Source organism: Chiloscyllium plagiosum, chromosome 20, assembly GCF_004010195.1.
Source record: "Chiloscyllium plagiosum isolate BGI_BamShark_2017 chromosome 20, ASM401019v2, whole genome shotgun sequence".
Lineage (NCBI taxonomy): Eukaryota > Metazoa > Chordata > Chondrichthyes > Orectolobiformes > Hemiscylliidae > Chiloscyllium > Chiloscyllium plagiosum.
Window position 1 is genome coordinate 36,122,020 of NC_057729.1, and position 27,330 is coordinate 36,149,349.

The 27,330-nt window shown below is 39.4% G+C and overlaps 1 protein-coding gene across 11 annotated transcripts in view; it reads left to right on the forward strand.

Moving 5' to 3' along the window:
- Nucleotides 1–27,330, forward strand: part of dnmt3bb.1 (DNA (cytosine-5-)-methyltransferase 3 beta, duplicate b.1) — a 334,528-nt gene that overhangs the window by 294,880 nt on the left and 12,318 nt on the right. For 6 of the 11 annotated variants that reach the window (XM_043710533.1, XM_043710530.1, XM_043710537.1 and 3 more), the window contains 4 exons: nucleotides 4,225–4,373; nucleotides 7,933–8,018; nucleotides 16,325–16,394; nucleotides 23,418–23,536. In XM_043710533.1, the coding sequence (XP_043566468.1) occupies nucleotides 4,225–4,373; nucleotides 7,933–8,018; nucleotides 16,325–16,394; nucleotides 23,418–23,536 (424 nt within the window). Of the gene's footprint in view, nucleotides 1–4,224; nucleotides 4,374–7,932; nucleotides 8,019–16,185; nucleotides 16,395–23,417; nucleotides 23,537–23,734; nucleotides 24,072–27,330 lie in introns of those variants that run through there. The other 5 variants (XM_043710534.1, XM_043710536.1, XM_043710541.1 and 2 more) reach the window with 5 other exon arrangements.

Here is a 27,330-nt window from a genome sequence, read left to right on the forward strand (position 1 = left end):
GCCTCGTTGCCTGTTCCCGTTCTCAATTTGTAGCCATTCCGAAAACAATGTCTTCCTGTTTTTGATATCCATGATATAGAGGTGCCAATGTTGGATGGGATGGACAAATTCAGAAGTCACATGACACCAGGTTATAGTTCAACACAGTTATTTGAAATCACAAGCTTTCGGAGCACTGCTTTGTCATCAGGTGAAATCTGAAAGCTTGTGATTTAAAATATATCTGTTGAACTATAACCTGGTATTGTGTGACTTCTGACTTCGTTTTTGATACCAAAGTGGATAATGTCACAGTTATCCTCATACTGCATCTTCCGTGCATTTGCCCATTCATTCAGCTTAACAAATCACACTGAAGCATCTCCTCATCTTCCTCATAGCTCAGCTTAATATGATCTGCAAATTTAGAGACATTACATTTAGTTTTCTCATCTAAATCATTAATATGTATTGTCAGTATTAAAGAATAAATATTATTGTTTAATGGATATCACTGGCAAGGCTAGTATTGTTATCTATCCCTAACTGAGTAACTTGCGAGGCGAAAGTGAGGACTGCAGATGCTGGAGATTAGAGTCAAGATTAGAGTGGTGCTGAAAAACACAACAGGTCAGGCAGCATCCAAGGAACAGGAAAATTGACGATTCGGGCGGGAGCCCTTCATTAGGAATGAGGCTGGAAGCCTTGGGGGTGGGGCTGGGGAGAAGGTAGTTGAGAGTGCAGTAGGTGGACGGAAGAAGGGGTAAAGGTGATAGATCGGAGAGGAGGATGGAGCAGATAGTGGGAAGGAAGATTGACAGGTGGGACAGATAATGAGGATGGTGCTGAGCTGTAAGTTTGGAGTTGGGGTTAGGTGGGGGGGAGGGGAAATGAGGAAACTGGTGAAGTCCACATTGATGCCCTGGGGTTGAAGAGTTCTGAGGCGGAAAATGAGGCGTTCTTCCTGTAGGCGTTGGGTGATGAGGGAGTAGTGGTGGAGGAGGCCCAGGACCTGCATGTCCTTAGCAGAGTGGGAGGAGGAGTTGAAATGTTCAGCTACGGGGCGGTAGGGTTGATTGGCGTGCTGGTGTCATGGAGATCTTCCTTCCCACCTATCCACTGCACCCTCCTCTCCGACCTATCACCTTTACCCCTTCCTCCATCCATCTATTGCACTCCCAGCTACCTTCTCCCCATACACACCCCTCCCATTTATCTCTTTATTCCCTAGGCTTCCAGCCTCATTCCTTATGAAGGGCTCCTGCCCGAACCATCGGTTTTCCTGCTCCTTGGAAGCTGCCTGACCTGCTGTGCTTTTCCAGCACCACTCTAATCTTGAGTGACTTGCTAGGCAATTTCAGTTCAGAGTTAATCATGCTGTTGTGGGACTGGAGTCACCCAGATAAGGTGACACTTGCAATGCCAAAGCATGAGAGTCCAAGTGCTGGAAAATGCAATTAGAATAGTTAGGTGGTTATTTTTCATCAGTGCAGACTCAATGGACCAGAGGGCATGTTTCTGTTTCGTAAAGTGCTACAACTCTAAGGATGGCAGATATCTTTCTGGAAAGGACATTCATAAACCAGATGGGTTTTAAGGACAATCAGTGATTGTTTCCAGATCACCATTAATGAAACTAAGAATTAAATTGAGATTTTGTCAATTGAAGTTAAATTTCATCTGCTGCCATGACAGTATTTGAACCCATGTCCCCAGAGCATGAACCGAGCTCTTAAATTACTTGTGTAATTATATTTCTACAATGCCACCATCCTGTCCTAATTTGACCAGCGACATTTCATAAATGATTCATTGAAAGCAGTCATTCTCACCACTTAGCAGGAACGTACAAATAGCCTCTGGAATGTATTGGAAATATTGGACAACATTTAATTAATTTATTTTAATTGCTATGGAATTTCCTATGCTTTTGTGTCATTACTGTAAAAATAAACATGTTTTCTGCTATGTTTTTCCAGCTGAGAAAAAGAATTTCCTGAGAATTTTTACATTAAGCACATTGTAACTCCAGAATTTTGTGCTTTGGCTAATCTACTGGTAATGTATCTGTGACCTAAACTCTGAAATGAGGAATGCTGCCATAGTTCATTCAGCAAGTAGTTGATTCACTCCTGCTGTTCACTGTGGTTGGTTCAAAGTTTTGTTTACCCAAAAGCCAATTTTAACTTGGCATCATATCACTGTTATATAAATTAGTGTCTGTGATTTATGTGAATGAAATGCAATTATATTCAGTATTCCTGTTTCTGAAGAAACAAAAAAAAATTTAAAGCAAGCAAGAGAAGAATCGCATATAGATAAGTTTCATTGTATGATAATGTGTCTAACAATTTTTACCCTACAGTTTTCAGAATTACGGAACTAGCCAACATCTGTGATATTTATTTGGTACAGATCAATTAATTTGATAATTTAGATACTAGTCTATAAGTGGAATAAATTTCCTCAAAGGTTAGGCAATATTGATTAACTTCGTTAATATTTAATTTTGTAATGTGACCTCTGTTATTGCAATTTGTCTGCAGATGATTGTTTACAAAATCATTGCTTAAAAATTCATCAACTTGCAGACAATTGTCAGGAAACCATTATCAGCAAATTTAAATGCCTTGTCAATTGGTTTTTAATAGCCAAGTCATTTAGAGTCATAGAGATGTACAGCATGGAAACAGACCCTTCGGTCCAACTCCCATGCCAACCAGATATCCAAATCCCATTTAGTTCCACCTGCCAGCACTGTCCATATCCCTCCAAACCCTTTCTATTCATATATCCATCCAGATGCTTTTTAAATGTTGCAATTGTACCAGCCTCCACCACTTCCTCTGGCAACCCATTCCACACACATACACACACACACCACCCTCTGTATGTAAAAGTTGCCACTTAGGTAATTTTTATATCTTTCCCCTCTCACCCTAAACCTATGCCCTTTAGTTCTGGACTCACCCACCCCAGAGAAAAGACCTTGTCTATTTACCCTACCCATGCCCTTCACGTTTTTATTAACCTCTATAAGGTCACCCTTCAGCCTCCGACACTCCAGGGAAAACAGCCCTAGCCTATTCAACCTCTCCCTATAGCTCAAATCCTCCAACCCTGGCAACATCCTTGTAAATCTTTTCTGAACCCTTTCATGTTTCACAGCATCCTTCCGATAGGAAGGAGACCAGAATTGCAGCAACATTTCAAAAGTGGCCTAACCAATGTCCTGTACAACCGCAACATTACCTCCCAACTCCTGTACTCAATACTCTGACCAATAAAGGTAAGCATACCAAACACCTTCTTCACTATCCTATCCACCTGCGACTCCACTTTCAAGGAACAATGAACCTGCACTCCAAGGTCTGTTTGTTCAGCAACACTCCCTTATCATTAAATGTATAAGTCCTGCAAAGATTTGCTTTTCCAAAATGCACCACCTCGCATTTATCTAAGTTAAACTCCATCTGCCACTCTTCAGCCCATTGGCCCATCTGATCAAGATCCTGTTATAATCCGATTTAATCTTTGCTGTCCACTACACTTCCAATTTGGTGTCATCTGCAAACTTCCTAACTATACCTCTTATGCTCACATCCAAATCATTTATATAAATGATGAAAAGTAGTGAACCCAGCACCAATCCCTGTAGCACTCCACTGGTCACAGGCCTCCAGTCTTGAATAAAAATTATGTAACTGTGAGTACTTAATCAATTCAAGTGAGTTGGAAGTTGGATTCTCAAATAGTTGATATTTTTGTACCAAAACAACAGAAAAAGCTCATATATTTTGTCCCTTTTCTTTCACTGACCCTCCCCTGCTCATGTTTGTGAATATTGCATTGCATCCTTCAAGTGCACATGATCATCATTCACATATGAGCTTGACAGGAATATTAACAGTCATCTGGAGAGAAATTGAGCCCGATTCTGACCACTCAACATATTTACATACTATTGGCAGGGAATACTGGATGACAATCAGGAACCAGAACATTGCTCTGAATTTCACTTCCCTCACTCATTTCAAACAGTTCTCTTGACATGAAAAATATATACTATAGGTCAGTGCACAGTTCAGACCCTGGAATTGTTTTGCACAAATCTCACTTTAATATGCATTAGTGCAAGCATAAATGTATCCATTGATTTGCTGCTAATGAAGAGGTTATATGTTAGTGAATTCCATCTGGTGAATACGATACTCATCAGCATGACTTTGCTGTGTTTTTTTGCAGAGGGCACAGGAAGACTCTTCTTTGAATTCTACCGGCTACTTCATGACACCAAACCGAAGGAGTGGGAAGACAGGCCTTTCTTTTGGTTATTTGAAAATGTTGTTGCCATGGGAGTCAATGATAAAAGGGATATTTCACGTTTCTTGGAGGTAGTATTTAAATGCAGTCCCACTGAATTGTTTCTCGCTCTTTCTAGGCTCTGTACAATTATATGATACTGTAGCAGCGCAGTATTAAGTGTTTATGGCTCTTAATAATGAAGAAAGAATGCAAAATCAGCTTTGAATTGATTTTTGCTGTGTGCATGGGCAAACATAAATGAAAATGGCTGCAAATTATTATGATTTGTATTAATATGCGCATTTACAATCTTGGCTCAATATGAAAATGGGTAAAGTAAAAGTAAGGTTGTCAAGGTCCCAGTAGGTTAGGGCTGTGCTGTCATTAGAAAGAAATGACTGGTGATGGTTTGACCTAAGAGTCACCATGCCTCAGGCAAGGAGCGAGGTTGAGAACATGAGACCTTTGTAATGCCCTCAGCCAGTAAAATTGCATTGTCTGGAATATAGAAAAAAATCCAGTATAAATGTTGCAATTTTGATACACTGGCCAGTAAAAACCTATGGTTAGGTAACCCATACTGACTTGAGTGTCTAAAAACTTTCTTTCCTGTTGTTGTTTATTGTAAGCAAATGTCCTGGAAGGACAAATGGCTACTTTTAAGAAAGCAATTACTCTACTAATTTTATTGTTTTAAAAATTAACTTACTTTATTAATGTATTGGTATGAATGGAAATTTATATCTTTTAAAAGAAAACTACTCTTGCAATTCATATGTGGGGAAATGCTATTCAGGTGTGTATTATTAATGACATCCAAACTTTGATGAATTCTGCCAGTAGGGAAAAGCCTTCATCTCTCACCTATTGCTGATACTTGACCGCGGGAAATTATTGAAATAATTTCCTGTATTAAATAACATATTGGTCACTTGTTTTATGCAACAATGCAGAAGACTGACTGATGCTATTTTTAACCTTACTGGCTCCGATAAAAATCAATAAAAATCAAATGGACTATCATTTTCATAGTTAGTTGCAGAATTGAGCCTTTTGTTTATCTTGGCTTCAAATCTTTTTCATCCATTTTCCCATCTCCTAAGTAACTCAAATATAGCAGAGGCCCAAGAGGAATAATACTGTGGAAAATGAGAATGGCGGAAGCTGACAACAGGCACTCCAGAAAAGGCAAAAGTGAGGACTGCAGATGCTGGAAACCAGAGTTTAGATCAGAGTGGTGCTGGAAAAGTACAGCAGGTCAGGCAGCATCCGAGGAGCAGGAAAACAGACATTTCGGGCAAAACCCCTTCATCAGGAATAGAGACAGAGAGCCTCCAGAGTGGAGAGATAAATGGGGTGGGGTGGGGCTGGAGAGAATGTCGCAAAGAGTACAATAGGTGAATGGGAGGGGGGGATGGAGGTGATAGGTCAGAGGGGAGGGTGCAGCAAATAGGTGGGAAGGGAGATTGGCAGGTAGGACAGGTCATGAGGACAGTTCTGAGCTGGAAGGTTGGAATTGGGGTAAGGTGGGGGGGTAGGGTGGAAAATAAGGAAACTGATGAAGTCCACATTGATGCCCTGGGGTTGAAGTGTTCCGAGGCAGAAAATGAGGCGTTCACCCAGGCCCTCCAAAAAAGTCCATTGTTCACACAAAATGTAACCCTACTATCGAAAATGGTGTAGGTGCTAGTTTTTCATTTTCCACATCAATAATGGGTGGAATTTAATGCCCTTTTCCCAGGCATGTTTGGTGGCAGGAGTGCTTTTCCTGGGGCAGGCAAGGAGAGGGATCCCACTGCCACCCTGCATCATCCCCTACTGTTCGGGTTCAGAAGGCTTACAGATGGCCTTCTTATCTCTTTGTCAATTAATTGCCCAATTGAGGGCTTTCACTCACCACGACAGGTTTTCAACCAGAGGCAGGGTATCTCTTGTGGAAAGCCCACAAAGCAAATTCTGCTGAGGTTGTTTGCTAGCTGCCAGGAGGATTCCATCATTGGAAAAAAAGTGCCAAATTGAGGGATGCAGCATTGGGAATGGAGGGGGTAAATATTGCTGAGAGCCAGCATCTCCAGCACTTGCTGCCATTCCCTTCCCCCCCTGCAGTCCCATATCCAGCCCCTATTCACTTGCGTCCTGGATTGCTTGGGTAAATGCGATGCCAACAGTAGTCACCTCTCCCTCATTTACACTACTGAGCAATACTTTGCTGCCAGCCAATCACAGTCTGTCAGCTATCAGGGAATGATTTCTCAGGGACAAATGCTGCCCAGTCGAGTGTCTGAATTCAGTGTGCCTCTTCGAAAGGAGGTAATGGCAGTCTCTTGGTGGCTTTCTAGGTGGTTGGATTACGAAATCCCCATTACCTATATTAAATTCTGAAAACATTTTTGCTGAAGAAACAGCTGGAGAGTCAGGCTAAGCTCCAACTCCTGATTACCAAAAAAGAAGAAAGGACTGAGGCAGAACTAAAGAATTGAGTTTAATTAACACCTTGCATTCCTCTCTAATGCCATACATTCTGAGCTCGTCTCAGCAGAGTTTGGACAAATGTGGGGGACAGAAGCAGTTGTCTTTTAACCTGGGTTTTCTTCTCTCCACGCCTGGTGTGTGGATAGGTTTTCCTGTGTGCCTGGAATGCACTGCTAGGGGATGTGGTGGAAGCAGATACAATTTATCTTTGAAAGTTGCCACCCAGGTAAATAGTGCGGTGAAGAAGGCATATGGCGTACTGGCTTTTATTGGTAGAGGAATTGAGTTCCGGAGTACTGAGGTCATGTTGCAGTTGTATAAGACTCTGGTGCGGCCGCATCTGGAGTATTGTGTGCAGTTTTGGTCGCCATACTATAGGAAGGATGTGGAGGCACTGGAACGGGTGCAGAGGAGGTTTACCAGGATGTTGCCTGGTATGGTAGAAAGATCGTATGAGGAAAGGCTGAGGCACTTGGGGCTGTTCTCATTGGAGAAAAGAAGGTGGACTCTCCCTCATTATGGGCATTTAAGCGGGCATTGGATAGGCATATGGAGGATAGTGGGCTAATGTAGGTTAGGTGGGCTTGGATCGGCGCAACATCGAGGGCAGAAGGGCCTGTACTGCGCTGTATTCTTCTATGTTCTATGTTCTAATTAGCAACAGTTAAGAGGCATTTGGACAGACACGTGAATAGGCAGGGAGTAGAGGAATATGGATCATGTGCAGACAAATGGAATTAATTTAGAATGGCATCATGGTCAGCACGGACACAGTGGGCTGAAGGGCCTGTTCCTATGCTCTACTGTTCTATGTTCCACATAAATTCATCATTTTTTTTAACATGTGTAATAAATGAAGGTGACCATCAAAAATGTCAAGTATCACTATCTGTCTCTCACATACTTATCTCTCTCTCTGTCACTGTCTCTCCCTTTTATAATCACATTTTCTCTCACACACTTTCATTCATATCCAACCTCCACTTGGATCTGGGTGTCCCACTCTGTTATCTTGACCATTGTTTTTTAGGGCACTGGAGCTTGCATAAGAGGGCAAGAGTCTCGGTACAGACACACAACCCACTGGGGCATATGTTGATCAAGCCGGCTGTGGATCATTTGTTCTTGCAGGTATCTTCTCCAGCAATAATATTTTTCCTATTTTGCTCTCTACAGTGTAACCCAGTTATGATTGATGCAATAGACGTATCGGCAGCACACAGAGCTCGCTATTTTTGGGGAAACTTACCGGGAATGAACAGGTCAGAGGTGTTTTTGTTTTTGTAAATTATTTTTGAATATTGTATTGCTATTAATTCAATCATGTAATACCAAATACTTTGGTTATATAAAATATAATAAAATATTGTATTTGTAAAATTGTACTAATATTGCTAAAAATCGTAATATCATTATAGTTTCCTGCAGATGGAACTATTTTTCAAACTAAAGGCTGTAAATAGCTAATTGTAGTATTATTATTAGATAATAATACTAATCCAAAGGATTAATCTGTTTAAAATAAATGGGTTATACCACACTAAGATAGTGGCAAAACACATTTCATACAAATGCTTTCTTTATTAATTCATGGGCCAGATTTTCTAAGAAGTGACAATCTCACTCTGATTGCCACACCACCCTTTTTGTTATGAAAGGAAAGAGTTCCACATTCCTGAGAGGAGAATTTCAACCTTGGCTTCTTCAGCAATGTGTAGCCAAACTTCTATTCTGACAGTTCTTTCATTGCTCGGAAGCAGGCCCTCTTTTGACAGCAGTCTGCTGCTCTAGTCTGAAACTTTGAGATCCACACTTGCACTTTGACAGCAACTATCAAATAGTAAGTACATTAGGTAAATGTGATGTTAAGCTGTTGGGAGAGTAGGATGCCAGCTAAGTAGGGATAGGATGCCAGATGCTCAGGGTAGAGTTGAAAGGGTTAGGGTGCCATGTTGCAAGTTCTCTAGTGAAGTGATGCAGCATTTAGAATAGGTCGAGATGGGTGGGAGAAATGGATCCAGTGACTTTTGGATCCAGGGAATGTGTGGTGTGGGGATTGGGTCCACTGGTAGAAGGATGTGAACATAGGAGGTTTAGTTGGTATGTTTGCAGATAACACCGAAATTGGAGTTTACCTCAGAGTATAACGGGATCTTGATTGGATGGGCCAATGGGCTGAGGAGTGGCAGATGGAGTTTAATTTACACAAATGTGAGGTGCTGTATTTTGGAAAAGCAAATCAGGACAGGACTTATACACTTAATGGTAAGGTCCTGGGGAGAGTTGCTGAACAAACAGACCTTAGAGTGCAGGTTCATAGTTCCTTGAAAGTGGAGTCTCAGGTAGATAGGTTAGTGATGAAAGCATTTAGTATGCTTTCCTTTATTGGTCAGAGCATTGAGTATGGGAGTTGGGAGGTCATGTTGCAGCTGCACAAGACATACATTAAGCCACTTTTGGAATATTTTGTGCAATTCTGTTCTCCCTGCTATAGGAAGGATGTTGTGAAACTTGAAAGGGTTCAGGAAAGATTTACAAGGATGTTGCCAGGGTTGGAGGGTTTGAGCTATAGGGAGAGGCTGAATAGACTGGGGCTGTTTTCCATGGATCATTGGAGGCTCAGGGATGACCTTATAGAGGTTTATAAAATCATGAGGGGCATGGATCGGGTGAATAGACAAGATCCTTTCTCTGGGTTGGGGGAGTCCAGAACTAGAGGGATAGGTTTAAGGTGAGAGGGGAAAGATTTAAAAGAGACCTAAGGGGCAGCTTTATGCAAAAGTGGTGCATGTATGGAATGAACTGTCAGAGAATGTGGTAGAGGCTGGTACAATTACAACATTTAAAAGACATCTGGATCAGTACATGAATAGGAAGGGTTTAGAGGGATATGGGCCAAATGCTGGTAAATGGGACTAGATTAATTTAGGATATTTGGTTGGCATGGATAAGTTTGCACTGAAGGGTCTGTTTCTGTGCTGTCTCTCTCTTTCTCTCTCTGTGACTCTATGGCTGTAAATAAATCGGGTGCAGACCAAGGTAAGTGGAGGTGGGGACCAGCGGTAGAGATAAGAGATTCTGTTGTGGAGGGGAGGAAGGGAAAGGTGAAAGAAGAGGAAGATGTTCAGTGGAAGGGAAAAAAAGAAGTCAGCTGTGGAGCTGTGGACCGGGGGCTGTAACCAGTGGATGAGAAGTTGGGGGTTGGGTTGGAGTGGGATAAAAAGGTGTTGTGGGTGAAAGCGTATTCAATGACAGGGGAATTGGGTACGGAGCAAAGGATGAGGTGTAAATGGAATTGGGGATGTGTGTGCAGCCACTCCAAGGACCTGCGCATGGTGATCAGTGTGCCGGTGCTATTCACAGCATTGATTTCCAGTTCTGGAAGTCAATGCCACAAAGGAAAGAAATTAGAAGAAATGCTGTGTGTAAGCTAAGTATGGGGTCAGTTGAATAGTTACTCAGGCAATTGACTATATATTTAATAGTCTAACATTTCCTGAATAACTATTTACTTAATTTCATTGGAATTCTGTCTCTTTTATGGAGATTTTCTGAAGGTTCCAGGCATAAGGAATTGTTCAGCAGAAACTTCAATTTAGAATCTGCTGTGATGGGGTTTCTGCACGTTCCTGTACATAACTCTCATCTATGCAGGAACAATGATTAACTGACTGTTGGAAAAATCCAGGCCAAAATTACTAACAATACTCTTTAGATTTAAATGTACATTTAATGCGTATTTTATAAAAAGTTGCTGAACCTCTGATAGATATTCAACATAGTGTCTATTCACCTCTGGAATGTGAACTTGAATTCTGCTGTAAATGATGGGAGGAATATCTCTTATTTTCTGCAACCTATTATCCAGTACTTGTTATTTGCAGCCTATTAAGGTCCTTATGCGCATTGTAAAGAATTCTTAAAGTCTCTGGTCTGTTTGAGAAACCAAACTATTCACACCAATTTAAAAGAGCGATCTATGAGATCAAGGTTGAGGTATATTATTGATGTTGTAGTAGGGGAAGCCTGATCTTCAAAAGCTTGATCTCGACAGAGTGTGCAAAATTTAATTGTTTTCTCTATGTCCTACCATTGGCCCATCAACCAATAAACCAAAATTCAGACTAAGGTTTTTTTTAAATTCGTGAGGGTGTTGCTGGCTAAGCCATTCATTGTGCATCCCTAATTGCCCAAGTTAAGTGTCAACCACATTGTTGTGGGTCTGGAATCACATGTAGACCACACTAGGTAAGGATGGCAGTTTCCTTCCCTAAAGGGGATCAGGTGGGATTTGAACCTGGGTCCCCAGAACATTACTTGGTCTCTGGATTAACAGACCACTGATAATACCACTGGGCGGTCACCTCCCCAATTTACTGATAAGTAACTTCAAATTATATCTAAAATGTGCAATGTTGATATCTCAATCAACAATCCTTCAATTCAGACACCATTATGATCAATGACTGGAACACACTGGCCGACAATGTATGAATTGCAAACAATGTTGACAAGGAAGTAACCTTAAATCTCAATTTAAGTCACATCAAACATCAAAATACATGTGCTACAAAAATGGATATAATCAGTATTGCTGATACTCATTATTGATTCTTGCTATTTTAATTTGTGAAAGATTCATTCATAATTTACTTGGAAATTTGAAACAAAAGACAGGTTATATGTAGTATTAATTCATTGTTTGGACAATTTCTTTTTAATCCTGGTTCCAGGTGAATTTTACTGACTTTATTCAAAATTAAAATAATTCAGTGCTCAGGAATTATTTTCATAAGGAAGAAATTCTTCCATCAAGACTTAATTAAGATTGTCCTTTATGGCCACAATATGTCTAAAAGACAAATGGTTGTATTTTAACCGGCACGCTATTTGGACAGGAATGTATTGGGCATTAGCCTCTGTATCAGTTGCAGAAAATCATTAAAACAACTCATTGAACAACCTCTTAAACAATTGTAAGTAACACTCATTAAAGTTGGCTGCTTAGGCCAATTGTTTATTTTTCAAATATTAAAAGTATACAACAAAAAGTATTGTGTTCCACAGTTTTGATCTGTCTGTAAAATTCTATGAGGACTAGACAGGAAAATGTAGGATGGATGATCTTGTTGATTGTGAACCGGAGTCACAGATTAAGGATATGGCACAGACCATTTAGAACTCTGGTGAGGAGAAATTTCTTCACCCAGAGTGGTAAACCTGTGGAATTCTCTGCCACAGAAAGCAGTTGAATCCAAAACATTGTATGTTTTCCAAAAGGAGTTAGATATAGTTCTTCGCTAAATGAAACAAAAGGTATGGGGAGAAAGTGGGAATAGGGTACTGAGATGGATGTTTCCAGCATCTGCAGTCATTGTTTTTACCTTACTGAGATGGATGATCAGCCATGATCATATTGAATGGCAGAGCAGGCTCAAAGGGCCAAATGGCTTTCTTTTACTGTTGTTATGACGGTGGGCTATTTGCATTCAAATTCATTAAACTACAAATTGGTGATCTATGAAATGCAAGAGAGTGTCATTCCAAGAGCCTGTCAAAAAGAATTGAGAGAACTTCCTTTTAACAGTCACATATATTCTAAGTTATTTAAAGGGCTAATAGTATTTGTTTATATTTGTTTCTTTAAATTAGCTAATTGCAAATACAGTTAGGACAATTACTTGTTCAAATTATGGAAATCCTGCATTGGTCCAGTATTATTTACTAAGTAAGGCAGTTATTGGTTATGTTGATGCAATTCAACAAAACATGAAAGGTGAAATTGTTGCCAGGCCTTTATGGTATTGGAATGTGTCAATCATAACTGTACTCTTAAAACTGCCATGTGAATCAAGAAAGTTTAAATAAACACTGAATTACTAATGTGGCAAAATGAATAATTTCAAGATTATTTTAAAGTCAGAGTTGAAATAATCAAGGTGGTTCTACCACCTTTATGCTACCCCACTCTCAATACCAGTGTTCCAACGGGCTGTGATAACCCCGACACGGTCTTTGGGGAATTACTTGGTAACAGGTAATGCCCTGCCCAGCTGAAACTTGTTAACTGAGCCCTTCTTCATATAAAGTGGACCCACTCCACCCTCACCTTTTAATGCTAGCATCGCCCCTAACTAATACATTTTTTTTAAAAAGCAGACTCACTATGATTTTCGATGGGAAAGTTGTTCGGTTGTGTGTGGTAACAGTTCCAGATAAAATAAAGATATAAAGCGGACCCAGATGACTCTTGTGGCACAGTGTTGGTGTCCTTACCTCTGAGCCAAAAGACCTGGGTTTCGAGTCCCACCTGTTCCAGAGGACTGTCATAATATCTCTGATCAGGTTGAATAGGAAACTAAAGCAGATCCATTCTCATCCCACTCTCCTTTCCATCTCCATTAGAAAGTAAAAGTAATGTTAATTGTAATTATATGAAATTGAAATCTTGCTTGTCACACACTGATTAATTAAGGCATTATAGAAAGTTTTATGTAATTTGCCTTGGTTTTGATGTCAATTACCGAGGGTACAGTAGCAAAAAATATCTCTGCTGTTTCATGCTGATTCAATATGAGCTGTTCATCCATTATTTGGAATAACACTGTTGGTAGTGTATCTGAAATAGTTTAGTGATGTTATGCTGGTTTGGATCTACAAGAAAAGATTAGTTTTTGGGAACATGGAGGTATATGACTTCCATGAGTAAGCAACGAGAGTGATATTACGTTGAAATTTATATTATTAGACTTAAAAAGTTAGATTTGGCTTCTTTAAAGAACTGGAAACTTTGAAGTGACCTCACTCAGTTCTTAATTAAGGGAATTAACAATCTGTCAGGGACCATAGGGTGAAAGTGGTCTACACGAGGAGCACAAAATGGGTTCATAACAAATAAACAGCCAATTTTGCACCATGACAGCTTTTTAATTTCAAATCAAGTAAAAATAACACTGAGACTATGAAACAATTCTCCAAAAGAGTTAAAACTGAGTTTCTACAATTTGATATGCTACTTTTAAAAATAGGTTTGTCTGAAAATGACACAAGCTCTCAGAAATTTGACAAAGTTTCACATCAAAATAATATAGATGGCAAGTTTCTCCCAATTGTGTCTGAGCATGATCTTAATCGAGTATCTTTTCTTGGGAGATTATAGGAAGTCCGAGTCACATTTTTAAAATGTTTACATTGATGGAATATTTAATTTACTAAAAAAAAGACTAACTCATGAAACTAGTAAATGGTAAAGAACAACCTTTTAAAATTATTTTCAGTAATTTAAAATAAAGTTGTTCATGAGTGGAAGACTAAACACTTACTGAAAATGTTTGCAGTTTCGTGATAAACCCATTTTCAATTATTTTAATAAAATTGCAACAGGTTAACACAATGAACACAGATAAATTGTAAGATTTATGTTTATGATTATACAAATCAATTTTATCAGATATTTTAACGATTATAAGCACAATTTCAAATGCAATTTCCTAGTTGCACCGAAAGTGGAAATTTTAACCCATTTGTTTTATTGACCTTCATCCCTTGAAAAAAAATGCCTGTACAGATGTTTCTTAGGAATCCTATTGAATTTTCACTAATTGAACACCTTTGCTACAACAATAATCTCAGCTAACTGCATAAACTGAATTGGCACCCACTTCATGTTGAAGTTAAATCAGCAGATCAGACAGCCATTAGGAAATTCACAGTTGTTATCCTCTTGTAAACTCAAATTTCATGATTGTGTTCATTGTTCCCTTGAGTTATGACATTACTCTCCACGAGGGTACATATTGTCACCTATTTCAGAAAAAAATCACATTGAAAAAGTTATTAACATTTGAAGATATGGCAAAAAAATTGCCTTTGTTTGATTTGTCATTTAATGAACATAGATTTTCACAGGGTATACATGCAGAAATTTGATCATTGTACTTTCATGATCAGTTCTTCCTTCAAGCTTTGTTTGGTAGGGGCCTAAAACATTGTTATTTTGCACTCTGTCATCATTTTAATGCAAAGTGATGATCCATTTAGAGTCCTTGCTACTTTCCTGTAAACACCAAACAGATGATGAGCTATGTTTCATGAAAATTCCTGCTAATTAATGTAATACCCACTGAAATAAGTAACAATACTGCCTTTATATCTGTGTTACAAAATTAATCTAATTTTTTGTACTGCAAAATGGAACTTCTATACTTTGCTGAGGAAAAGTTTTGCATCTTGGAATGAGATCTTGTTATCAATTCCTGCTCATTCTCCTAACTCTAGTTAAAAGCTTCATTAATAGGAATTAATTTAGTGCGACTCTAGTTGGGAATGGGTGTGTGTCTTTGATTACTATCACATTTAGTTTGGTTTAATTTATTTTTATTCATTCATTGGCATATTTTCAATCTCTAGTGTGTGCTTCAGAATTGAATTCTTTATAGCTACATGCATGAATTGTTTGTGGCATGCAGATATGTTTGAGATATTTGGCTGATGCATGAATTTAAAGGTTGTGTTTGGGGATGAGTGCATTGTTGTGAATCTTAGGTATACATGTATTTTACTCAAGGCTGCAGGGACAGTGAATGTAGTCATATGGGACAAGTATAATTTAAATAATAGTTGCTAAATTTGGATTAGATTCAGAGAGAGAATTATTTCATTCGTAGAGAGTCATTTGTGGGAAATGTGAGTAGAAACTGTTTGATCGATTCAGGAAACTTGAATGTTAGTATTTCTATAATCTGGAAATTATGGAGAGTAATGGTATTGTACAAATGCAAATATGTTCATATCATCTCCCTCACTGCAAAATTAATGAGGGTCTTAACTTGTTTATTTGAATTTAGTTACAACTTCCATTAAATTGCAATACACAATAATTGACATAAATTCTTAAGTGTTGCAAGTTATTGTTCAACTAAGTATTGTAATCCACTAAGTAAATAGTAATATGCATTACAAAGCAAAATTCCTGCCATTAATTAAAAGTACCTTTGTTTGGAGAGAAATTAGCAGGTCTATGGAAAAAGAGCAAGGAAGTATGATAAAAGGATAGATCTTTCAGTGAGCTGGACAGTCGCATTGAATTGAAAGAGAAGGGTTGAACGGTCTTCATCTGTGCTGAATAATCCTATTTCATTTTTGTCACAATAAATATTTGACAATTCATAGTAAGCAGTACAATTTCAGTACAGAGGCATTGAAAATGCTGTTCCAGTATCATGCTCCTAAAATAAATGCAGTGGGATCTTGTTTCGCACAAACTTATAACTCAAATTATATCTTTTTCTGGCAAAAGCTACATTATAGCTACTGACTACTTTGCTATTCTCATATTTATGATGCATATTCTTTGTCATATTTAGAAATTACTTTTTGACATTATATTATTAAAACTGTTCTAAATACTTTGATTACATTTCTTTATAGTAAGTATTTTAGCTATTGCTGTTACTGTGATTAATCCTCTAAAAATATGAAGAAATGCCTCCAAGGATTGCTTAAAAATGCATGATACAGAAAATACATGGAATATTTGGCACTGAAGTCAGATTTTCCACATTCTCAGGCCCCTGGTTGCTTCTTCAGCAGATAAACTGGAACTCCAGGACTGCCTTGAGCATGGTAGGATAGCAAAGGTAAGCCTAAAATGACATGAATCAAATAGATTTTATCATTTTATTCTATTCTTCTGTATATTCAACACTTCCCATATTTTAGAAGTTCTTGTATATTTCAATCTCAAAATGTATAAGCATGAAACTACTATGGGCTGTTCTAAGACCACTCTGTTAAAGTCTCTTCTCTCTGACAGCTTTCTCAATATAAATACAAATTAATACAAGTCCACAGCAATGCTTTAATTTTCCTCTTTGATGAGGAAAGCAGTGGTAACTTGCACTGATCACAATTTGATATGAAAAATATGCTGCTACCCTGTTGCTAACATTAAGAATTATTTTCAATATAAAGCTGGTGATTCTGGAATGGGTTATGAAATTATATTTTCTGTTTGTTTGTTTGCAGTTTATCTCATCTCTTGACATTTTGTGAGAGTTCTAATGAAATCAGTTTGCACAAGTCTAAATCTACTGCCCAGTTTAAACATTTCAGGGAATGTTGACTATTGCTAGAGTCTGGTTCCATGTCCCACTATTTCAAGGACTTACGCCAAGCAGTTAAAAGTAGTGAGCTTGAATTGTGGTATATTTTTGTGACATGAGGCATAAAAAAACAAACAACACTGTAGATCTATACAAAAATAGTCATTCTCACCTGAACTTTATCAGTGTGTGTTGATGGGCTATTAAAACCCAAGTTTCTTCACTCAAATGATATAGATCTTTACAATTTTCTATTCCAGAAGGTTGTGGATTTGCAGTTGTTGAGTCTCTTTAAATTAAAGATTTTAAGTATTTAGATACTAAGGGGTTTAAGGGACATGGGAATAATACAAGGAGGTGGAATTGAGGTAAAATATCAGCCATGGCCATATTGAATGATAGAGCAGAAAGGCTGAGACTAGAATGATTTACTCCTGCTTCTACTCTAATGTTCTTAAATGCATCATAGCCAAGTATGATCATTGTCCTACTTCATTTTCCACTTGGAAATTTTTCAGCATGAGTCATTTGATAGCATTCAAGAATCAAAAGCCTTGGATAGCTTTTCCTCATACATTGACTGTGCAATTATGAACAATCAGAATGAGCACAAAGACGTATTCTGAAAATTAAATGTTATTCTGATGCAGTAGAAATGTAAAGAAAGTATAGCCTTTGGCAAGAACCTGTGGATGGAATCTTAACCTGAAGAGACTATTGAACTGCAGCTGCGATGTGTCTCTGGGTGTCTCGGAGACTATCCTGCTCCTACTGCCTATCATAGGCAAACTGACCATCCATAGTTATCAAGTCCCAGATTGGAACTCTAACCTGAAACATCTGGCCCAGAGGTGTATTTCATTATTTAAATGTAAGTACTTGAAAAATGTACTTTGAAAATTATCTACAGCAGTAATGTTCTTTGGACAAGGAGGAACATAGTGAAGGTAAAGAAGTGATGGTCGACCCAGAAATCTGTTGCACGTGTCCTTGTAGCAGGTAGAGATTGTGGGTCTGGAACTTGCCATTGAAGGCGCTTGCATAAGTTACTGCTATACATTTTGTACATGATACCAGCTATTGTCTTATGTGTCAGTGGTGAAGAGAATGACTATTGAAGGTGATGAATGAGATGTTTTTTTACTTGGTGCTGTAAAGCCTTTTGAGTGTTGTTGGAGCTGCACCCATCTAGACAAGTGGAAAAAATTCTATTGGAGACTTGACTTGTGCCATGCAGGTGATGGACGATCGGACTGGGGATACATGAGGTGTGGTCACACTGTGTATGGCTTTTTGTTTGGTCAATGGTAATCCACAGTATGTTGATGGTGGGAGTATTCAGCAATAGTAATGCTGTTGAACATCAAGTAGTGCTCGCTGTATTGCCTTTTGATGGAGGTGGTCAATTGCTGACATTTGTATGGTGTGGATGTTACTTGCACTTATGAGCCCAAGCCTGGGTGTTGTTCAGATCTTGCTGCATATGAACACTGATTTTTGCAGTATCTGAGGATTTTCAAATGGTGGTGAACTTTAGCAAATATCTCCACTTTTGCTGTTATGGTGGAGGAAAGATCATTGGTGAGGCAGATGAAGATGGTTGGGCCTAGGTCACTACCCTGAGGAACTCCTGCAGAGATATCCTGAAGCTAAGATGAGTGACCTCTAACAACATGACCATCTTCCTTTGTGCAAGTTAATTCTCCAGTGTAGCTTTCCCTAATTCTCAATTTTTGCTAGGGCTTCTTGATGCCATATGCTGTCAAATATTGCCTTGATGTCAAGGGTAGTCACTGGCGTTTATCTCTTTTGCCCATGTTTTGCCCAGTGCTCTAATGAGGACAGCAGTTGAGTGGCCCTGGCAGAACCTAAACTGACCATCAGTGAGTAGGTTATTTCTTTGCAAGTACTTCATGATCACACTATTGATAACCTCTTTCATAACTTTGCTAATGATGGAGAGTAGACCGATGGGACTGTAATTGGCTGTGTTGGATTTGTCCAGTTTTTTTTGTGGGACAGACCATTTCGGGCAATTGCTTTGTTATCAGGTTTCCTGTGGATAGGACATACCTAGGCAGTTTTCCAAATTGTGCAATAGATGCCTGTGTTATAGCTGTATGGAACTACTTGTCTAGGTTTGTGGGTATTTCTGGAGCACAAGTCTTTGGTGCTTTTGGCAGAATATTGTCAGGGCCCATTGTCTTTGCAGTGTTCACTGATTTCATGCTTCCTGATACCAAATAGATTGAAGGGAATTGATTGAAGACTGTCATTTGTAATGCTGGGGATTCAGGAGGTAGTTGTATCCCAGGTGTCTGTGGAAGGTAAGGGAGAGGCCCTAATGTTACTTTTCTCTCTCGACATAAGGGGACTTGAAGACAGCTAATATGATACCATTTAAGAAGGGTGGAAGGGGTAAGCCAGTAAACTACAGGTTGGTGAGTCCACCAAGTGTGGTAGCAAAACTATTGGAAAGAAGTCTGAGAGACAGAATTAATCTCTACTTGGAGAGGCAAGGATTAGCCAAGGATAGTCAGCATGGCTTTATAAAGCCACATCTAACAAATTTGAGAAGGTGACTAGATGTGTACGTGAGGATGCAGTTAATGCAACTTTTATGGACTTTGGTGAAACTTTTGACAAAGTCTCATCAGATAGACTGGTTAATAACTCAGAGCTCATGGGATTGAGGACAGTTTGGCAAGTTGAATCCAAAATAGCTTAATGTTAGGAAGCAGTGGGAGATGGTTGAAGGGTGTTTTTGTTACAGGTCCTTTACTGTTTGTTGTATACATTAATGATCTGGACATGAATGTAGGAAGTGTGATCAATACATTTACAGATGATGTGAAAATTGGTGGTCTGGTAAATAACAAGGAGGAAAGCCTTAGACTACAGGATAGTATAGCTTGTAAGATTGGTGGAACAATGGCAAATTAAATTTAGACTGACATGGCAAGGAAGTAACGAGTTTTGAGAAGATTTGTAGACATTGAAAGTACAGAGAACCAGAGGGATCTTGGTGTGCAGATCTTTGTAGGCAGCAGGACGGTAGATAAGGTAGTTAAAGCATATTGAATATTTGCCTTTACTTTTCAAGACATTGCATATAATAGCAAGGAGGTTATGTTAGGCCACAGCTGGAATTTTAGTTATTCACTCATGGGACATTGGTGTTATTGGCTGGGCCTGCATTAACTGCCCATCCTTGTTGTCCTTGAGAAAATGGTGAATCAGAGGGTGATGAGTACAATGTGCAGTTCTGGTTGCTACGCAGTAGGCAGGATGTGATTGCACTATAGAGAGTGCAGAAGGAATTCACTAGGATGTTGCCTGGACTAGGCCAACTCAGCGATGAAAAGACAGTAGGTAGGCTGGGATTTCTTCTCCTTGCAGCAGAGAAGGCTGAGTGGAGATCTGTTTGAAGGGTACAAAGCTCTGAGGTTTTTGGGTACCTAGAACTCACTGCCTGCAGGAACTAACAAGACATGTAAGAACTAATAAATGTGCGCTTGAATTGCCACTGCACACAAGACTATAGGCCAGCTACAGGGAGAAGCTGAACAGGCTGGGGCTGTTTTCCCTAGAGCGTCAGAGGCTGAGGGGTGACCTTGTAGAGGTTTACAAAATTATGAAGGGCATGGATAGGATAAATAGGCAAAGTCTTTTCCCTGGGGTTGGGGAGTCTATAACTAGAGGGCATAGGCTTAGGATGAGAGGGGAAAGATATAAAAGAGACCTCAGGGGCAACTTTTTCACACAGAGGGTGGTAGGTGTATGGAATGAGCTGCCAGAGGATGTGGTGGAGACTGGTACAATTGCAACATTTAAGAGGCATTTGAATGGGTATATGAATAGGAAGGGTTTGGAGGGATATGGGCCAGGCGCTGGCAGGTGGGACTAGATTGGGTTGGGATATCTGGTTGGCATGGACGGGTTGGACCGAAGGGTCTGTTTCCATGCTGTACATCTCTGTGACTCTAAATGGGATTAGAATAGATGGATGCTTGATAGCCAGCCCAAAACTTCATGGCTGGAGGGTTTCTTTCTGCACTGTAAAAATTTCATATAACTCTAGGAGAAAGCTACACTGGATTATCCACTGAGAACTTCTGGCTGATGATGAATGCAAATGCTGCAATGGTATCCTTAGTACTAATGTGTTGGACTCCCCGACCATTGAGAGTGACAATACTTATGGAACCTCCTCCTCTACTTTGTAGTTTAATTGTCTACCAGTTTATGACTGAATGTGGCAAGACTGCAGACCTTAAATCTTATCCATTAGATTTGTCTGTTGCATGCTGCATATGCTACTTTGCATGCATGTAATTCTATAGTGTAGCTTCACCAGGCTGACATCTCAATTTTAGGTATAACTAGTGCCACCCTGGCATACTCTTCTGCACTCTTCATTGAATCAAGGTTGATCACCCAGCTTTATGGTAATGTTATAGTAGGGGACTTATTAGTCCTTACGGTTACAGGTTGTGGTTAAGTATAATTCTGCTGCTGATGATGGCCCAGTGTGTCTGACGAACTCCCAGTACTGAGTTGCTATATCTATTCATCTCCATAGTGGTTATGTGGTAGTCACTCCTAATGATGCTATTATATACAGATGCACCTGTGACAGGTAGATTGGTGAGGATAGGTAATTTTCCCTGTTGTTAGTTCCCTCACCAATTTTCACAGATTAAGTCTTCTTTAGACTCAGCTAATCCATTCAGTAGTGATGATGGACATTGAAATCCCCTACACAGAGTAAATTCTAAACTCTTGTATCCTCTATGCTTCCTCCAAGTGATGTTGAATATGGAGGTGTAATGACTTATCAGCCAAAAGGTGGAGCAATATATTGTAATCAGAAAGAGGTTTACTTGCTTCTGAAGCTATGAGACTTCATAGGGTTTAGGGACAATGATAAGGACTCCCAGAGCAACACCCTCTCAGCCTTATATTACTGTGCTGCCACCTCTGGTGGGTCTGTCCTGCTGCTGGGACGGGATATACAAGAACAGTGATTGTGGTGGCTGGAACATAAGTCATATTTAGAGATCATTTCTTACAGATGGGCATCAGTCTGCTGCTTGAGTAATTTGTAGGATAGTTTCCTCAATTTTAGTGCAAGCCTTCAGATATTAATCAGGAGAACTTTGCAGGGTTGGTATGCTGGATTCCATTCCTTTCCTTAGGACTTTGGAGTAGTTTTATAAAACTGAGTGGTTTTAATCATTTCCAAGTTAATAGATAAACACATTACAATTCACCTGGAATCACATGAAATCCAGAACAAATAGTGATAGTAGATTTCCTTCCCTAAATGGCATTAGTGAGCCAGATGGTTTTTTACAACAATTAACAATGATTTTGTGGTCACCATTAGCCCAGTTTTTAAAAAAAAATCCAACTTTATTGAATTCAACTCAATAATTTGAAATTAAATTTAATATCAGCACAAAGAGATTTGAACTTGAGTTCCCACCATATTAACCTGGGGTTCTGAATTACATATCCAGTGATTTTATCCTTTGCCACCGTGTTCCCATGAGTTGATGTATAATTCAACTTCATTTATCGGCCTCAGTTCAATTTCCCTTATTACCCTTATGTAATGTAATCTATCAATCTCAGTTTTTACTTTTTAAATTGATCTAACCTTAGCTGCTGTTTGAGAGAGACTCTGGAGATTCAGAAACTGCTGTTAAATTATGATGCAGATTGAAGTGTCAAACGTGATCACAGTGATGGGCCCAGTGAAGAAACAAGTGGCCTGGACTTTCAGAAATGTTTTTAAAAATCCTCAGGATAGCCCTTGTACTCAGGCAGTTCATAAGAAACTAGCTGAAATTGTGGAGGGCCTGAGGAAACTCACCACAGGCCAGTGTTTGTGTCTATTATGTTTTAGAAAACAGGCATTAGAAATGCACCTGAAATGGCAGTTTGCATCGATCTGACCCATGTAAATTAAATGCCCTTCCTCTGCCCTGCAGATTCCAGCTATTCGTTGTTTGAAGGCACCATTGGGTATGATCCAAGTAACTGCCAATATTGCAACATAGTAGCTTCAAATTTAGTCAAATACATTTCTTGAGGATGAAATTGGCTGATTGCATTTTTTGTTCCATGACTTTACAAGACTTCATAAATGTATTCAGCTTTTCACAACTTTGAGTTGAACATTTATGAATGTTGAATTTGGCAATATGAGGCAATAAGTGGAGGATGAACTTCTATTTAAATGTTTTATATTATATCTCCATTCACTTCAGCATAATTATTCATAATAACAAACCAAATTTCACTACATTCAGCTAGAAGTTCTCTTTAGGAAGACCACCACTCAGAGAATTGAGACTACAGTGTTAAGTCCTATCTCAGCCTCACCTCTATGTCATGTTCATTTGAGAAAATCTTTAGAAATGTGGAGTTATTACCAATATTACACTGTTGTAGAATAGAGGTAATAATTTGTTTGTACTATTTTGAAATTGAGGTTCTAATTGTCTAATTCAAGACATGGACTCTGACCTTTTGTATTACAATGTTCTCCAGTTTAGCAAAGTTAGGACCATAACGACCAGGTCGAACTCCATCAAGCAGGGCAAGGATCAGCATTTCCCAGTTATCATGAATGGGAAGGAGGATATTCTGTGGTGCACAGAACTGGAGAGGTGAGCCTTGCCAGCAATTATTTTAAATGCATTTCATCCCATTTTTATTTATTTATTTATTTCCCCTTTCAGATTTCCTAATCCTTTTTCTGTCCCTCCTCATGACCAGATAGTTTGCCTCCACTTAGTGTCTGACAGTGTAGTCTGAATCAAGGATGTGCTGTGTGTGAACCTAGATGCGATGTTTATTTGACACAGTATGTCATTTTAGATATGGATCACTGTGGAGCCATTCCAAGAATGGAAAATCAGATACAATGGAATATTTTAATCTGCTGTAATGAACATCATCAATTATCTGAATGTTTCTGTATCCAGTCTGCCTTTTGAAATTTGAAACCAGAAAAAGTGTGTAAACTCTGTTCCAAAAAAAAATGTGTATAAGGCACAGTGAAAGCCCTTTTCAGTTACAGAAAGTATGTTTAACTGATTTAAAGGTGGCTTGTTTAAAAATAAAATTATGGTTGCATGAAGCATATTTAATTGAACTCAGTAATTAAAAGGACATTGTTTAATCCGAAAACATCACTGAAGGAGTTCCTTAGGTTGTGTCCCAAACCCAACATCTTCAAATACCTCACCAGTGACCCTTTCCACCATAAGATCAGAGAGGGGTATTCACTGATGTTTGCACAAGATGGAATGCATTTGCATCTCCTGAAATACTGAAGCAGTCCATGCAGCAAGGCCTGGACAACATTCAGGCTTGGCCTGATAATGGCACGTAAATAAAATTCAACGACAAAAGTGTCAGGAAAATAGAGAGACTAACAAGACAGCTGAACTATCCCCTTTTGATGTTTAGTGGTTTTATTGCAGGATCAACATCCTGGGTGCTACAATTGACCAGAAACTGAACTGATAAGTCATAAAAATACTTTGGTTACAAGAGCAGATCAAAAGCTGGCAAATCAACAGCAAGTAATTCATCTGTTTCCCCAGAGTCTACCACAACTTAATAGAGTTAGGTGTTTTTCATTATAGACTGTAAATGATGCAGTTTGAACAGTTTCCTGCTTGTCCTCTAGAGAAGCAGTACTCCAAGAGGAAGCATTATGGATATGATGTGAAGTGTTCCAATGAGGAAGATAAAGAAGTGCATTGGTCTAGAACTCTGTAGGAAGCTAGGGAAGTGATGATGGGCCTCTTGCTGAGATATTTGTATCATAGATAGTCACAGGTGAGGTGCCAGAAGACTGGAGGTTGGCTAACATGGTGCCACTGTTTAAGAAAGGTGGTAAGGACAAGCCAGGGAACAATAGACCAGTGAGCCTGACGTCGGTAGTGGGCAAGTTGTTGGAGGGAATCCTGAGGGACAGGATTTGGAAAGGCAAGGATTGATTAGGGATAGATAACATGGCTTTATGCGTGGGAAATCATGTCTCACAAACTTGATTGAGTTTTTTGGAGAACTAACAAAGAGGATTGATGAAGGCAGAACGTGATGTATATGGACTACAGTATGGCATTCGACAAGGTTCCCCATGGGACACTGGTTAGTAAGGATAGATCTCATGGAATACAGGGAGAACTAGCCATTTGGATACAGAACTAGCTCAAAGGTAAAAGACAGAGGGCAGTGGTGGAGGGCTGTTTTTCATACTGGGGGCCTGTGACCAGTGGAGTGCCACAAGGATCGGTGCTGGGTCCACTACTTTTCATCATTTATATAAATGATTTGGATGTGAGCATAAGAGGTACAGTTAGTAAGTTTGCAGATGATACCAAATTTGGAGGTGTAGTGGACAGCGAAGAAGGTTACCTCAGATTACAATGGGATGTTGATCAGATGGACCAATGGGCTGAGAAGTGGCAGATGGATTATAATTTAGATATATGTGAGGTGGTGCATTTTGGGAAAGCAAATCTTAGCAGGACTTATACACTTAATGGTAAGGTCCTTGGGAGTGAACAAAGAGACTTTAGAATGCAGGTTCATAGCTCCTTGAATATGGAGTTGCAGGTAGATAGGATAATAAAGAAGGCAATTGATATGCTTTCCTTTATTGGTCAGAGTATTGAGTACAGGAGTTGGGAGGCCATGTTGTGGCTGTACAGGACATTGGTTAGGCCACTATTAGAATATTGTGTGCAATTCTGGTCTCCTTCCTATCGGAAAGATGTTGTGAAACTTGAAATGGTTCAGAAAAGATTTACAAGGATTTTGCCAGGGTTGGAGGATTTGAGCTATCGGGAGAGGTTGAATAGGCGAGGACTGTTTTCCCTGGAGGTTGAGGAGTGACTTTATAGAGGTTTACAAAATCATGAGGGGCATGGATAGGATAAACAGATAAAGTATTTTCTCCCTGGGGTCGGGAAGTCCAGAACTAGAGGGCATTGGTTTAGGATGAGAGGGGAAAGATATAAAAGAGACCTAAGGGGCAACTGTTTCACACAGAGGGTGGTACTTGTATGGAATGAGCTGCCAGAGGAAGTGGTGGAGGCTGGTACAATTGCAATATTTAAGAGGCATTTGGATGGGTATATGATTAGGAAGGGTTTGAAGGGATACGGGCCAGGTGCTGGCAGGTGGGACGAGATTAGGTTGGGATATCTGGTCGGCATGGACGAGTTGAACCGAAGGGTCTGTTTCCGTGCTGTACATCTGTATGACTCTATGGTGTAATAACATAGCCCTAGTTTGTATATTTGTTGAGTTTCTGGCGATGCTTTCTGGAGGATCATGGCTTGTTATGCAGTAAGTGGAGATGGCAATGAATTTCTTTGGGCAGCCAGAACTTTGAGAATACTCCGTAACTACTCCTGGTAGACAGAGGTTAAAGAGGGCCAAGGTTGGGGATTGCTGCTGTCTCTGCACTTTTTTTGGACTTGACCTGTGACTCTTGATAGACAGAATTCACATTATGACTTTGGGAGGAGCTCTTCAGCCACTGGGAAGAGGTGATTTAGGATTTTTCCCTGTGAATGACAATGAGTCTCAATTGTTTCTACAATTCATCTTATCTACTTTCTGGAAGATGATTACATTGACAGTATTGAGGAAATTTACTTGCATGGTCTCCTTCTGACTGAAGGAGATATGGTTGTGTATAGGAGCCATAACTACTTGTCTGTCATATTTCAATATTTTAGTGAGAATTCTATCTGTTCCAACAGTCTTGTTGATTCTAACCTGTCAATGGCCTTTTCAATGTTATGTCAGGCTGGGATTATGTTCAGGTGGCCGAGGGCATTCATATTGAGGGCTCAGTGTTGTTTATGACAGTTCTCAAAATGCTTCTTTGAGCCCATCAACATTGAAATTCTTCTGGCATCACTTCTGCCATTGATGTTTTAGACCAGACTAATGGAAATAATAAACTGGATTAGACATGGTCAGTTCATCAATTATCAGCTCCCTTTGTGGTGTGAGTGATGTAACTGTTCTTACAGTCCCTCAGATGATGATGTAGTCGAGGAGATAACAATGTCTGTATTGAGGGTGCTGCCTTGGGGTCTTGTGTTTATCTCTCTGATAAAATAGGCTGCCTCATATGACCAGGCCTGATTCATGGGGTTTCCTTAAAAAATTCCTATGCTATCATTGGACCCTGCCCTGACTTGATCCTTATGTCTCACCATTTGTGCTTCCTGTTTTTAAGCTATCCTAGTGAATTTACATAGTGTGACTGGCTACAAGTGAGATAGTGATAGTGATGGTATTTCTTCATGTTTGTTTTCTTGCTCTATTACCGCTGCTTGGTCAGTTTCAGTTTTAAGATGTCTGAAAGGAGAAATACACAAAGTAAGGATGTAAGGGGTAGCAGGGCAGAATAAAAGATGCATGCTGACAC